The 14,858-nt window shown below is 44.4% G+C and overlaps 1 protein-coding gene across 2 annotated transcripts in view; it reads right to left on the bottom strand.

Moving 5' to 3' along the window:
• Positions 1-14,858, bottom strand: part of Fbxo16 (F-box protein 16) — a 49,175-nt gene that overhangs the window by 22,888 nt on the left and 11,429 nt on the right. For both annotated transcript variants that reach the window (XM_032918010.1, XM_032918011.1), the window contains 4 exons: positions 12,334-12,369; positions 5,289-5,495; positions 3,856-4,020; positions 128-357 (listed from right to left, as the gene is read on the bottom strand). In XM_032918010.1, coding sequence (XP_032773901.1) covers positions 128-357; positions 3,856-4,020; positions 5,289-5,495; positions 12,334-12,369 — 638 coding nt within the window. The remainder of the gene's footprint in view (positions 1-127; positions 358-3,855; positions 4,021-5,288; positions 5,496-12,333; positions 12,370-14,858) is intronic.

Raw genomic sequence — 14,858 nt, forward strand, 5'->3', positions numbered from 1 at the left:
TCCGCCTATTGAAAAGCTTGTGTAGTTCACAGTGAGTTAGCTCCACGCCCCCCCACACCCATCTACTCAAGTGTCAATAAATTATTCTGAAAAACAAATGGGCTGAGAGGGGCAGGGGGCTCCTCACCCTAGCCTGAAGAGCTCTGGGTCACAGTTGTCTAGATAATTAAAGCGGATGATGTCTGTGGGATGCTTGTCTGACGATCGCCATGGTGGAAGCTCTTTCTCCCCAGGGTTAGTCTTCTTTCTTAAAGAGGAGGAGGACCGAAGAGCTAAGGAAGGGGACTGCTTCTCCTCTGGAGAACTGCCAGGGATGGGCTGAACATCGGCAGTTATGAATCCATCCTTTGGAGGTGTCTAGAGGAAGAAAATGAATTACTTCAACTCACAGAGTACTGGAATAACAACACCAGTAGGCAAAGAACACGAGAACCTTCACCTCCTTCCCAATTATCCTCCTCCTCACTAGGACAATGCTGGTGAGGGTTACAGTCACTGTCCCAGGAGCACTTGGATGTGCGTATAAGTTTCTTTGCGTTTTCTTATTCCATCTTTTTTTTTTTTTTTTCCCGGAGCTGAGGACCGAACCCAGGGCCTTGCGCTTGCTAGGCAAGTGCTCTACCACTGAGCTAAATCCCCAACCCCTCTTATTCCATCTTCATTTATCATTTACTTACACCGGGTCACGTGTAGCCCAGGCGCACCTCGAACTCCCTGTATAGCCCAACGTGACCTCAAACCCCTGATTTTCCTGCTTCCACCTCCTGGGACTGCAGGCCTACCACGCCAGGCCTGATGTACCTAGCGCTGGGGACTGAGTTTAGGACTTTGTGATTATAGGCAAACTCTCTACTAGCCGAGCTGTATTACCGACCTTACTACTGGTTTAGAAAGATGGTTCTCAGCCTGTGACCCAGGCTGTCCCAGAGACACTGCAGTCCTTCCCAACCCCTGAAGTGCTGGAGTTACAAGTATGAGCACCACGTCCACCCTTCACAGTGAAGTCAAGAGAACTCGTCATTGCTCCATTTTACAGAGGCAGAAGCCGAAGGCAGAAGAAAGGACTTAACTGACCCACAAGGACATAAGTAGAATTTGAATCCGAAATTCAAATCCTAGGTCTTACCCTTAATGGCCTAACACATTCAAGAGGGGTGGACTGCAGCTGTGGCGATTATCCAAAGTCAAGCAACTCCCCGAGAATAATTTTATTCCACTTCCAAAATTAGAAGTCTTTTGTACACTCAGTTCATAAAGTGTTTTCAGTGTGGGTTTAGCCTGAGGGAGGTGGTACTGGTATGTTGGGAAGCCATTAAGAGCTCAATTTTTGTTCATTAAGAGATTAGGGGAGCTTTGCTTAGTAAATTGGCTTGCTTCAAATGTGAGTTAAAAAAAAAAAACAAGAATTTCCCCAGTTGGGACTGGGGTATAGCTCTGAGGTAGAATCTTTGCTAGGGTCTTATATTCCAAACCCAGCATCACCACCAAAAATAAGGCAGGGAGGGAGGGAGGGAGCAGAGAGAAGCAACCCTCCTAGTTCCCCAAGCATAACAAGGTAGTTATGCATTGTTTGCGATGCTCCTTGTTTGTTGACTTCATTTCTACTCCAAGATTATCCTTAGTATTAAGTGTTTCAAATATAGCGTTTATTTGGGTAAGTCATGGCTACCAGACCCAGTTCTGTGGAACTCTTGGTTAGTATCTCTGTACTCTTAACACCTAGCACATGACAGTGTTTGATAAATATTTACTCAACGAATGGCTATGGTTGTATCAAGATTGCTGGCTGCTGCTCTGATAAACACCATGATCAAGAGCGACCAGGGGAGGGAAAGGCTTACTTTGTCTTACAGGTTACAGTCCATCAGCAAAGGAAGTCAGGGAAAGGACCCGAAGCAGAAACCATGGAGGAATGCTGCTTGCTGGCTTGCTTGCAGGATCATGCTTAGTTACAGCTCAGAACCACCTTGCCTAGGGTTAATACTGCCCACAGTGGACCGGGCCCTCCTATATAGGTTCATAACCAAGACAATGCTTCCCAGATACGACAACAGGCCAACCAACTTGTATGTCAAGTTGGCAATCAAGATTACTCATCACTGTAGCCCAGTGGCCAACTAAGAAGACATTTAATATTTGCAAAATGCTGTGTGTTATACGGGTCTCACCTAGAATGGGCATTCATTTCTGTAACCTTATTTAGAAAGAAATCTTTGTCTTTTTGCTGGGGGGAGTTCAACTTTAATCCTTGTTGAAACTGTCAATTTGACAGGACCTAGACTCAAGAAACAAACCTCTGGGCGCCTTCTGTGAGGGAGTTTCTAGACTGAGAAGACCCACCCAAACTGGGACAGCAGCATTCTAGGCACTGAGGTTCCAGACAGAACTAGAAGGAGGCGGTGAACTAAGTACCAGCTTTCAATGTCAGCTTCCTGGCTGAGGAAGCAATGTGACCAGCCACCTCAAGATCCTTCAGCCGTGACTTCCCACCATTATGGCTGTATGTGCCCTTGAACTGGGAGCCAAAACTAAACCTTTCTTCTCTGAGTTGCCTTTGCCAGGTATCCCATCAGAGCAACGAAGAAAGCAAATTAACACAACACTATGGGGAATCAAATAAGACATTAAAAAAACCAAGGTGAGCATTTAAGTATAAGCGATTGTAACATATAGAAAAATCATTCCGAAAGGCACCACGTGCTTGGCATGCTCACACACTGGCGACAATGAAATCCGCAACAATGAAGTGAGCAGGTTTTGCTCTTACCACTTGAAACCTTCTGTGCTAGCACTGGGGTTAAACCCTGGGCCTGATGCATGCTAGGAAAGCATTTAGTCCAACCCACTGCTGAGCTGTATTTCCAGCCTGAATGAAGTCTTTCAGGAGTCCTGTCATCATGAATGGATGCTGAACTTTGTTACATGACCTGTTTGAGTGTCTGTATTAAAATGATCTCGTATCTCTTCTTTGATCCTGTGAATGCTCATATCAAATGATTGTGTGTGTGTGTGCATTTGTGTGTGTGTATATATATATATGTGCACATGTGTATATGCACACATATGTGACTATTATTGTGGAGGACAGAGTTAAACTTTGGAGTCAGGGTCTCTCAGTAGGACTTGGGGCTCTCCCATTTATCCCAGTTAGCTGTCCAGTGAGCCTCAGAGTTCCTCCTCTCCCCATCTCCACAGTCCTGGGCTTACAATTATGTTAAACTACTTCTGGCTTTTTAAAATATAGGCGCTGAAGATGGAAACTCAGGCCATGATGCAAATGCTTACATGAGGCCCTAGTGTGGAACATCCATACCAGTGGATAAATAAATTAACAGCCAAGCATGGTGGTATGTATCCATAGTAACAGCATCCCTAATGCTGAGGCAGGAGGCTCTTGGGGTCAAAACCAGTCTAGGCTACACAAGGAGACATCATCTCAATCAGTGAACTAATTAACCCACTGACTGACCAACCAACACACTTCAGCATCTTATAGAATCATAGCAAATATGAATGTGTCAATTCTAATGGACCATAACTGAACGCGATGCAGAATTCCCACGTCAGAGCTGTAAGGTGTCTGGGGGAGAGGCAAAGAAATTAGGGGTGGAGATACAGAGAGAAGTACCCAAAGTCCTCACTTCTAAACATTTCTGTGATCGGAGGGCATCGGGCAAGAGCTCTTGGTAACATAACTATCCTGAGGAGGTCTGTGAAGCCTCAGAAGAGAAGCTTAAATTCACAGGGTATGTCCTTTGACCTTTCCTACATTTCAAGCTGGACGACGAACTCACAGTTCTAGTATTTGCTACGGCTGCCAGTTTCTTAGCGTGCTGCTTTCTGTCTCAAACTTGCCTTGGGCTTGGTGACGTGAAGTTCTCTCACCATCTGAATGTAGTGCTTTTTCCAGACACCCTGCTCAAAGGGCGTTGGGGAGAAGCTGATGTACCAGTTAAAACGCAGGCACTTGAGCATCCAGAGCTGGTCCAGCTCAGCCAAGCTCTTCCAGTACCAGCTCACCTGGGAAAACAAAGGAGCCTACTCAGTTCCCAAACTCATTTCCTCCACTTCTGGAGCTGCTTTGTGGGACAATGTCTGTCATCTGTTGTTTTCCTTGAAGGCTCAGCTCAGTAACTTAACACTTCTGACTCTCCTGCGGTGTGCTGGAATTAAGGCACGCCCCACCAAACCTGCTTTACAGGTTTATATCTTAATTTAAGTCCAGTGTGATTTTTATGATTTTTGAAATGTTTATTTTTACTCTTATGTATATGAGCATTTGCCTGTGTGTATGTATAGGCATACAGTCTACAATATGGAGTCAGATTCCCTGGAGCTAGAATTGTAGACAGTTGTGAGCTATCACATAGGTGCTGAGAACTGAACCTGGATCCTCTGCAAGAGCAGCACACGCTCCTAACTGCTGAGCCATCTCTCTAGCCCCTTACCTTTAGTTTAATACAGTAAAAATTACTCGTGAGAAATACTAGCCTCCTTTTGTCCCCAATCCCCTGACGGTATACGGGCACACTCAGATCTACCTATATTTCTTTCTGATTTTTTTTTTTTTTTTTGTGAGACAAGGTTTTATTTGTAGCCCAGGGTAGTCCTGAACTAACAATGGTTAGCCTTAGCTATCCAAGTGCTGAGTTCACAGGTAGGTATGCAGCTTGGCATAGATACCTTTCACTGTCATCCTCTGTATATATCTCATAAACACCCTCTTTTGAGCTTTTCTATTTACAGGTGCCCCGCACTGCATAGTCTGGGGCAGCAGTTTGCAGCATGTAGGTCATGACCTGTTTAGGAAGTCAAATGACCTGTTTCACAGAGGTCACCTAAGGCCATTGGAGCACACCGATATTTACATTATGATTCATAACAGTAGCAAATTGAAGTAGCAAGGAAAATAATTCTATGGTTGGGGATCACCACAACATAAGGAACTGTATTAAAGAGTTACAACATTGGGAAGGTTAGGAACCGCTGACTGTTCTAGGGTGTTATTGTAGCTGTGTGGGAAGTGGCAATGCTGTCCTGCTGAGAACACACACACACACACACACACACACACACACACACACACACACACACAACCTACTAGTAGTTTTCCTTTGATCCTACAAAGTTAGACCTACCAAAAATAAAAGGTCAAGGATTACTCAAACTGCAGAACAAAATCTATTGCTTGGCTTTATGCACAGGCATGTGGGTTCATCTTTAGGCTATTCCCCTTTCAGAGTTTCCTAAGGCTGTCCCAACTGACCTCCAAGTGCCACTGCGGTTACCTGTGCACAACGGCAAAGGCTCCGGGGATCCAGGAAGGAAAAGATGTAGACAGACAACACCCTCGGAAGCTTGGTAGTAAAGTCCAGGGCCTCTGCTGGAATTTTTTCCTGCAGCTTTCGACAACAGAACTTCTGCTGGGACAGGGAGCAGCGCTCTAGCAGGCCTGTAAGAATTCTTCTCCTTTGAGAGTCTGTCCATTTGTCAAACTGAGGAAACAGAACAAGAGAGTCTCATAGGTACTGTGTTCAACTATAGGGAAGAGAGTGGCACAGAAAGTGAGGATAGTAAGTTATGTCTAATGCACAGCATGCATTTGTTTCTGTCTCAGCTCAGTGAATTCCACATTTCATTACCTGTGTCTCCTTTTTTCACCTTTCAGTGCACGCGACTAAACTGCAGCTTCAGAAGTGCATCTGACCTAGATCTTCAGTGTATCTGAAACGGTTAGTGTCAATCTGACACAATCTAGAACCACCTGAGCAGGGTGTCTCATTGTCTAGATCACGTTGGCCTTTGGGAAGATTGTCTTGATTATGTTAATTGTTGTGGAATGATCCAGCCTACTATGGGAGGTGCCATTCCATAGGCAGGAGATCCTGCACTCCCCAAACGCAAAGACAAAGCTGAGCACAAATGTGCATTATGCACTTATTTCTCTCTGCTCTTGACTACAGATGTGACTAGCTATTTTAGGTTACTGCTTGGATGTCCCTACTTTGGTGGACTATAATTGGAACTGTGGACCCAAGTGAGCTCTTTCTCCCATTAACTGCTTTTTGTTGAGGTGTTTTATCAGAGTAACAGACATGACCCTAGGAAAGTATAAATAAATAAATAAATAAATAAATAAATAAATAAATAAATAAATAAATAAATAGGTTGGGGATTTAGCTCAGTGGTAGAGCGCTTGCCTAGCAAGCTCAAGGCCCTGGGCTCGGTCCCCAGCTCCGAAAAAAAAAAATTAAAAAAAATAAAATGTGTATATAGAACAAAGAGAAATGAATTCTCTTTGATTGCTCTCAGATAACCTTCTCCTGTCTGACATAGTTCAAATGCTTATGTGCAAGAAATGATACTACCTACAGGACAATCCCCCACAGACATGCCCTTAGGCCAACCTAGCCTCAGTTTCTCAACTGAGACTCCCTTCTCAAATGAGTCTAGTTTGTGCAAGTTGACAGTTAAAACTTTCCTTCACAGTAAGCATGCAAATTCACTTTTCTTGGTACACAGATATGAGAAATACCACTTAGACTTTGCCCTTCTGGCCCTCACGCTCCTTTCCAATTTCAAAGGAACCTTTCTTTAAATAATTTAAATTACCTAGTGATGACTTTAGAACTTGTCTATAAAAGTCCCACTTTTTCTACTTTCGTGCAAACATTGATTCAGAGCTATTAGAACCAGCGTCTCTTGGATTAGTTTCCCAGACCTCACATAAAGTTTGCTTACACATTCTGAGTTTGGATTGTGTACAGGAGTAAATACTCAAGGGCTTGCTCCCAATTTTCTATTGTTTGTAATATTCAGATTGTCCTCATTTATACATTAGAGGTCATTATATTTACATTGTAGGACATTGAGTGAGGATTTCATATATGTGTGTATGTATGTGTGTGTATGTATACATATAATATGTGTGTGTATGTATATGGATATATGTGTGTGTAATTATATAAAAGACAATTATTTTATTCTAAAATGCCATAGCGATCTTAAAAACAATATGTAAGTGGTAAATCAATGTAAAAAAGATATACAAAAAAAAAAATTCTAAAAGCACCAAGCTGTCATGTTTGTGCCTAGACGAGAATGAGGCCAGGGAGACTCACCAAATTTCCTGAATGCCACAGAAGAGAATGAACTCAAATTATAGTGTGACTTTAAATGAATATAAAAGAACATAAGAATCATAAAAACCTATAAAAGAGAACACTGAAACACTCTCCCTGGAGATTAAAAAGATAATTACACGGGCTCTTCATTTGTTTCCCTGATCAAGAAGGTCCAGGGTAATTTACATTTGGCTCAGATAGGTGTTTTTGCCTCCGGGATATTCCTTTCTAATTGTGTATGTTTAAGCTAATAGAAAATGAATTTGCATTCCTTGAACCCCTACCAATTCAAGGTGGGGGCATGACTCAGAACACTGAGCGGCAGGGGAAAATGTTCCCTCGGAGTTTAGAGAGTGTTAGGACAGACCGGAAAGTAGAAAATCCAAGCAGAGTTCACTGCGCAGGAATTTAATAACCTAGCTTATTTCTCGCACCGATTCTCCAGTAACCCTGGAGCCCAAAAGTGAGGGACCCGCATGTGAGGCTGGGGAGCCATTAGAGTTGTTCTCACAGTCTCCTGTCACACGGTATCGGGGTTCACTCTGGGACGACCCTGTTCTTTGAGGTATACTTGGTAACTGCATGCTACTTTTCCAAGTTGCTGAAGCTGGGGCTGTCAGGGTTCACCAATCTCAAGATGAACGGCCAGCACTTGGAACGCATAGGGAGGTTCCCCCACCCGTGTGGTATGTGTCCAAGATTGATGCTGGGAATCACTGGCTAGTACTCTGTACATCGAGGCAGGGCCCGGCCAGAGGCAGAATTCACAGCCAGGGTCATCTTTCTAGACAGCTTACTCGGGGGCCCCTTGGCTCTTCCCTCAGAGGCTAGACTTGCAGGCAGGTACCTAACCTACCTGGAATTTATCTGAGCTCTGGGGACCCAAATTCCCATCCCCACATTTCTGATGTGATCTCCCTAGCCCTACAGAGGATTTTTTTTTTTAAAAAGAGAGGGTCTCACTGTGTATCTCAGACGGCCCCGTGAACTCACAATCCTCCTGCCTCAGCTTCTAGAGTGTAATTCCACACAGTGCACTTACACACACGACTTCAGTTTCTCATTATTTTGTTTGTCGTTATTCAAAATATTAAACAGAACTATGTGTACATATATGAGCATAAATGAAATTATTTATGGGGCTGGTGTGTTAAGAGAATACTGTTCTTGCAAAGGACCTAAGTTTGATTCCCAGTACCCTTGTCAGACGGTTCACAACTACCTGCAACTCCAGCTCCAGGGATCTGACTCGGTTTTCTGGACTCCCTGGGTACTGACGCTCAAGTGCACATACCCTGCCCCTCACATGTACACATAATTAAAAATAAATATCTAAAAATGTTAAGACTTTAGAGAGAGAGAGAGAGAGGAGGGAGGGAGAGAGAGCAGAGAGAAGTGAGAGAGGGGAGGGAGGAGAGAGAGAGAGAGAGAGAGAAGGAGGGAGGGAGGGAGGGAGAGAGAGAGAGAGCAGAGAGAGAGAGAGAGCGTTCAGTTGGTAAGGCGCTTGCTTGCCTTGCAAACCAAAGCTCTGGATTTGGATCCCAGCAGCCATGTAAAAGCTGGGTGTGCTGACACACACCTGCAATCCCAGGGTTGGAGACACTGAGACAAGGGAATCCTTGGGGCTCACTGGCCAGTGGGTCTAGCTGAATTCATGAGTTCCAGGCTTAGTAAGAGACCCTGCCTTAAAAGTAAGGTGGCCTAGCAGCTAAAGGAACATGGTGTACATACAAATTCGGTGACCTGAGTTTAATCTCAGGAATCTACACAAAGGTAGAAGGAGAACAGAGTCCACAAAGTGGTCCTCTGGCCTCCACAAGAACATTGTGGCACATGTGCCCTTATACAGGCACCTCACACACAGTGCACACACACACACACACACACACACACACACACACACACAAAGGAAAAACGTGTACAATAGATTGCATTTTAGTATATCCAGGAGATCACAAAGCCATCACCACTGTCTAATCTCAGCACATTTTTATCCCCACCCCAAATTAAAAACAACAACAACAAACAGACATGGTACCCTGTTCTCTAGGGTCCCTTAAACCCATTTTTTATCTGTCATCTGCTACCTTTCAGGGACTCAGTGAGCAAATATCCCAGTCCGTGAGCCATGAAGCCATCTTACTGTCCATGTGTTCGGAGTCCAGTCTCACCCTCTCCTCGGATTGTAGGTGAGGCTCTCACAGCAGCGTCCACTGTGAAGCGAACAACTTCACTCTTACTTTATACGTTTTTGAATTCCCATAAAAATTCCCATTATTAAAACAGTTGCCATTAAAATTACCATTATTAAAGAGAAAATGATTTGAGGAAAGGAATAGATAAGCATCACATTCTACTTTAAGTTTCTTTGGGGGAGAGAGGTGGAGGGCTGGGGGGATTGGTTTGTGAAAACAAGAGTCTCACGAGCTCAGGTTAGCCCGGATGTTGGTATGCAGCCTGAAGCTGGCCTTGTTCTGATTCTCTTGCCTCTGCTCCCAAGTGGTAGATTACAGGCTTTTAGAACCATGCCTGATCAATATAAAATAAATATAAAATTCACAATGTTAACCATGTATGTGTAGAGTGGCATTTAAATAGACTCACATTACAGGGCAACCATCACTATGACGTGTGTCTGGAACTTTCTCAGACCCATCAAACACTAGCTCCCTGACCCCTGTCCCCTCTACTCTATTTCCTAGCTTTATGAATTTGCCCACTCTAAGCACCTCATATAAAGTGGAGCTGTACAATATTTGGCTTTGTACCTGGCTTGTTTCACTTAGCACACAATGCCTTCAGAGTCTGTCCACGTTATAGCACACGCCAGAAATACTTTCAGCTTGTCGATGAATAACTTCATCCTATGAGCACAGCACATTTTGTGTATTCATTTACCTGTGGATTATCTGTGCTTTCGACTGTTTTGAATACTGTTGCTATAAACACTAATGTGTGAGTTTTTTGTATGTCCATATGTTTTCAATTCTCCTGAGTGGTGGAAAATAGTTAGTTGAGACTGTAGAGTAATTCAACAAGTAATTTGTTGCCCAGAAACACATAATTCGACATTATCCAGTCATGGGTAATGACCTTTGGGACTCTGTCTCCTCGTTAGAGGAACAAATGAGAGTTGCTCATTGGTGACGAAGGATAGCTGTGTCTTGTTAAGCGAAAGTGTGAAGCCATTAGTGTTCTTATGTGGAGGTTCAAGTGTATACAGAAGGGTGCTGCCTGGATGCTGAGAATCCAATGGTTACTAAGACACCATCTCTTAGATCCAAGCCCATACCTCTGTACTCTGTGAGTCCAGCAGGCTGGACCTCCGTAGCCATATCTCTTCCTTAACAGTTAGCTCTCTGCTAAATGCTGCCCGTGAAGAGGGAGGCACTAAGGGAGAAACTGAGGAAGAAGAGACATATTCCTCTCTGTGTTGCCTCCTGTTCGTGTCAGAACTACCTTTGCCTTGATCCCCGGCTCCAGCTTTTCCTCAGACAACCCAGAATCATCATGCTTCCTTGGATATCAGACTCAACTGGCTGTGAGATGCCTACTTTATTCCTCAGGGGTGTGGATACCGGCTGGGTTGGAGCCCTTCCTTCCAAAGTACAAGGAACGTTGGCATTAGCCCAGTTCCATCTCCACGGACCGTCATCAAACCCTTCCTGAGTCTTTGTTTTCGATATTTGTTCAACATTCCTTTTGATTAAATTATGGCCATTAAAACAGGAGATGAGTTCTGTTTTCCAGGTAGAATCTAAATGGAAATCATCAGTCATGCTTCCCAGGAAAGGGCCAGCATTGCCTAAGGTATGCATTCCATAGGCGCCAGGATAATGCTACAGCCTTAATGTTTATGTTCTGGAGCGTTCATATGTTGAAATCTTTTGTTCATTCATTAATTAATTTATTCATACCAAAGCCAGCCACCCTCTCCTTTCAGTCGTCGCTCTCAGTCTACCCCCCACTTCCCCTCTCCTATAAGAAGGGGGAGGCTCTCCCCAGGGCAACCTCCCACCCCACACCCCCTTAATCCCCTATCCCCTCACTCTCCACCCCACATCCCAACACACTAAGACATTGTAGGATCAGGCACACCCTCCTGCCACCAAGGCCAGACAAGGTGGCCCAGCCAAGGGAACAGGATCCAAAGGCAGACAGCAGGTTCAGGACAACCCCTGCTCCAGTTGGGGCCTGAATGAAGACCAAGCTGCACATCTGCTACATGTGTGTGGGGAGCCCAGGTGCAGCCCATGTTCACTCTTTGGTTGGTGGTTCAGTGTCTGGGAGACCTCAAGAGTCCAGGTTAGTCAACTCTGTTGGTCTTCCTATAGAACCCCCATCCTCCTCAGGTATCTCAACTCTTCTAAAGACTCCCCTTAACCTCATCTAGGGGGAATAGCCACTCCTATAATCTGAGATTTATAGAGCTGAGATAGTAAGATTCCTGAAGGTATATAAATTTGAGGTCAGTATGTTCTTACCCAGTGAGCGCCAGGCCAGCCAGGGGTTACAGAGTGAGACCCTGACTCAGACAACAACAGTGAGGGCTACAGAAACGATTTAGCAGACCCAGATTTTGTCCCAGCACCTACATGGTGGCTCACAACCATTTAAACTCCAGTTTCAGAGGATACAATGCACTTTTTTGGCCTCTATGGGCATCGGGGACCCCAATGGTACATATATACACATCTTGGCAAAACACTCATACGTGTAAAATAAATTTAAACAAGAAACTAAAAACAACATGAAATTCTAACCTGCAGAGTGAGGGATGGGGAGGTGGGGGTGGAGTGGGGCATAGGTAGGACCTCTGGGAGGCAGAACCCTCAACAGGATCAAACCAGGTCCCAAAGAACCCTTTCCCCTTTCCACCATTTTAGGATGCTGCTCTCACCAGACACTCATCACTACCATGTTAATCTTGAGACTTTCAAACTCCAGAATTAAAAAAAAAAAAAAAAAAAAGACTAGCTGAATAGCCTTGGCCTGATTTTCATGATAGTTGCTTGGATAGACTAAAACAGATAATATGCCACAATGATGCAGACACACTCTCTCTCTCTCTCTCTCTCTCTCTCTCTCTCTCTCTCTCTCTCTCTCTCTCTCTCGTAGTACTGAGGACTGAACCCAAGGCCTTGCACATATTAGACAAGTGCTCTGAGGCCCAGATATCCCCAGCCTTGTAATATTTTAAATTCATTACCCATTTTCCAAGCAGAGCTCTTCGTTCTTCAAACACCTATAGCAAATAAAAGAAAGTAGGGTCATTTGTGCATCATGGTTCACAACATCCATTCTAGGCGACATCACTAAAGGGTCCATGAGTAAGTATTCATGATCCCAACTGAGTAGGAAGAGACACGTTGCACTCCAGAGGGAATTTCACTTATTTATTAAATGACTTGAACTCTCTACATAAGCCAAGGATGACCTTGAACTTCCGGTCTTTCTGTCTCTTCTTCCAAAGGGCTTGGATTACATGTCTGGTTTATGCACTGCTGGGATTAAACCCAGGACTCTGTGCATCCTGGGCAAGCACTCTACTGCTGAACTACACTACCAGCCCACTTTGCTTACTTTTAACCCAGATGAGGCCTCTTTCTCTTTTTAGTTTTTGCATATGGAATAATTCATATGAAAGAAGTAATCTACCCTCTCTTCTTTCTTCTTATCCTCCTTCTGTTCTTTTTATTTTTACTTCTGGACAGTGTCTTAGACTCTGTAGTCCAGGTTGGCCTGGAATTCACTACTTAGCCCAAGCAAGCCCAATGGGCTTGATTTTCCTGCCGCTGTCTCCCAAGTGCTGGGGTTACAAGTATGTACCACCATGATGACTCACGGGGACATTGTTCTTTAAGAGAAGTGAAATGCGAAAGAGAAGGAATTGTAAAGAATATTCAAGTCTCAAATTTGAAGGGTCATAAACTAACACCGATAAGCAAGAAAATGGAGATCCTGGAAATTTTCAATGTTAATCACACAAGAATGTATAAAATGCATGAATGAGCAGTGCCCCCCCCGTGTGTGTGTGTGTGTGTGTGTGTGTGTGTGTGTGTGTGTGTGTGTGTAGCATGGGTGTAGAGGCCAAAGATCAACAATATCAGTTATCTTCCATAATCTCTCCCAACTTATTTTTTGAGACAGAGCCTCTCACTGAACCTGAACTCATCAATTTGGCTAGGCTGGCTGACCTGGCTGGCCAGCAAACCCTAGGTATCCCCTTGTCTCTGCCTCCCAGACACTGAGATACAAATGCATGCCACTGTGTTGAGCTTTTTTGCAGGTTCTGGGCATCAAGCTCAGGTCCTCATGCTTGCTAAGCAAGCAGTTTACTGACTGAGCATCTTTCCAGCTCTGCTTTTGGCTTTTGCCCTTCAGTGTATACTGATACACACAGACATCCAAGGCCTTACTAATTATAGAATTAGTCATTTCTGTATGTGTACCTCTGGGCTTGCTTCTTTGTGTCTGCACAGATCTGTTCTTATACATTATATTGGACAGAAACCATGTCTGCCTCATTTGACACATTCAAGCAGAGTGCTGGTATAGCATGTCATGGTAAGAACTGATGGCCTTCTGGGTGTTGCAATACAGTGTTAGCATATCACTGTAGGAATTGCTGGCCTTCTGGGTGTTGCAATAGTGTTAGCTAATGTACATGTTGGTGTTTTTCTGAGCCCCAGAGCATATGTGGATTTGAGCAAGTGAAGAGAAGGCCAACGTGGGTATATTTGGCAGAGGAAGGGTTATGAAGAGAGGAGGAGGAGAGGATAATGAACATATGTGACTGTCTCTGCAGCGCCAACACAGATCCCCTCTGTCAGCTTTCAAGTGGGGATCAGAGTCACAGCTCTCGTGCAGCTCTGCAGGGACAAGGGAAGGCGAGGCTGTGCAGATCTTGCACTCTCCTGGCTGAGGAGGTTGAGAGGCTGGCTTCATGCTGCCAGAGGCTCATCTTCCCTTTCTTTCTCATCACTCACACTCCAGTTGCCGAAGGCATATTGAAATGGGGGCTGGAATACCGGCTTCAACAAGAGCCATGAGAGGTCCTCACACTCTCCTGTGCGAGGGATCCCATCTATCTCATGCAGAAGCTTTTTCCATACTAAAGAAGGAAAATGACACTTGCATCCTCCCGCCCCACTCACTGCCACTGAGATGTTATGGCCCTATAGTAATGGCAACAGATAAACTCAGGATTATGCATGCAAATTGAAGAGAAAGTAGAAAACACAGAAAAGAGAAAACTAAATCTGGATCCAAATGTTTCTGGAGCTCTTTCTCTTCCAATACCTCCTCCCAAGCCAAGCCACCAGCGCCAATGCAATCAGATGCACAGGGTCCCTCCCTTTCTGCTCTACTCAAGCTCCACAGGGACTAAAGAGTGTCTGGGGTTTTTTTGTTTTTGTTTGTTTGTTTGTTTTTGTTTTTGTTGTTGTTATTTTTTTTTTTTGAGACAGGGTCTCTCTATGTGGCCCTGGCTAACCTAGAATTCACTATGTAGACCAGGCTGGCCTCAAACTCACAGAGATCCTCTTGCCTCTGCCTCTTATGTTCTGGAGTTACAGACATGTACCACCATGCCAGGTTGACAGTGTCTGGTTTTGCCTCTCGTAGCTCTTGTTCATTTTACCTTCCCATATACCTGAGACCTCTTTCTCTTACATGTTCCCCGGAACCAGCAAGAACAGGTTCTGTTATAGATTCTCTATGACACTTCTGGTC

Source organism: Rattus rattus, chromosome 12 (genome assembly GCF_011064425.1).
Source record: "Rattus rattus isolate New Zealand chromosome 12, Rrattus_CSIRO_v1, whole genome shotgun sequence".
In the NCBI taxonomy this organism is placed as follows: domain Eukaryota; kingdom Metazoa; phylum Chordata; class Mammalia; order Rodentia; family Muridae; genus Rattus; species Rattus rattus.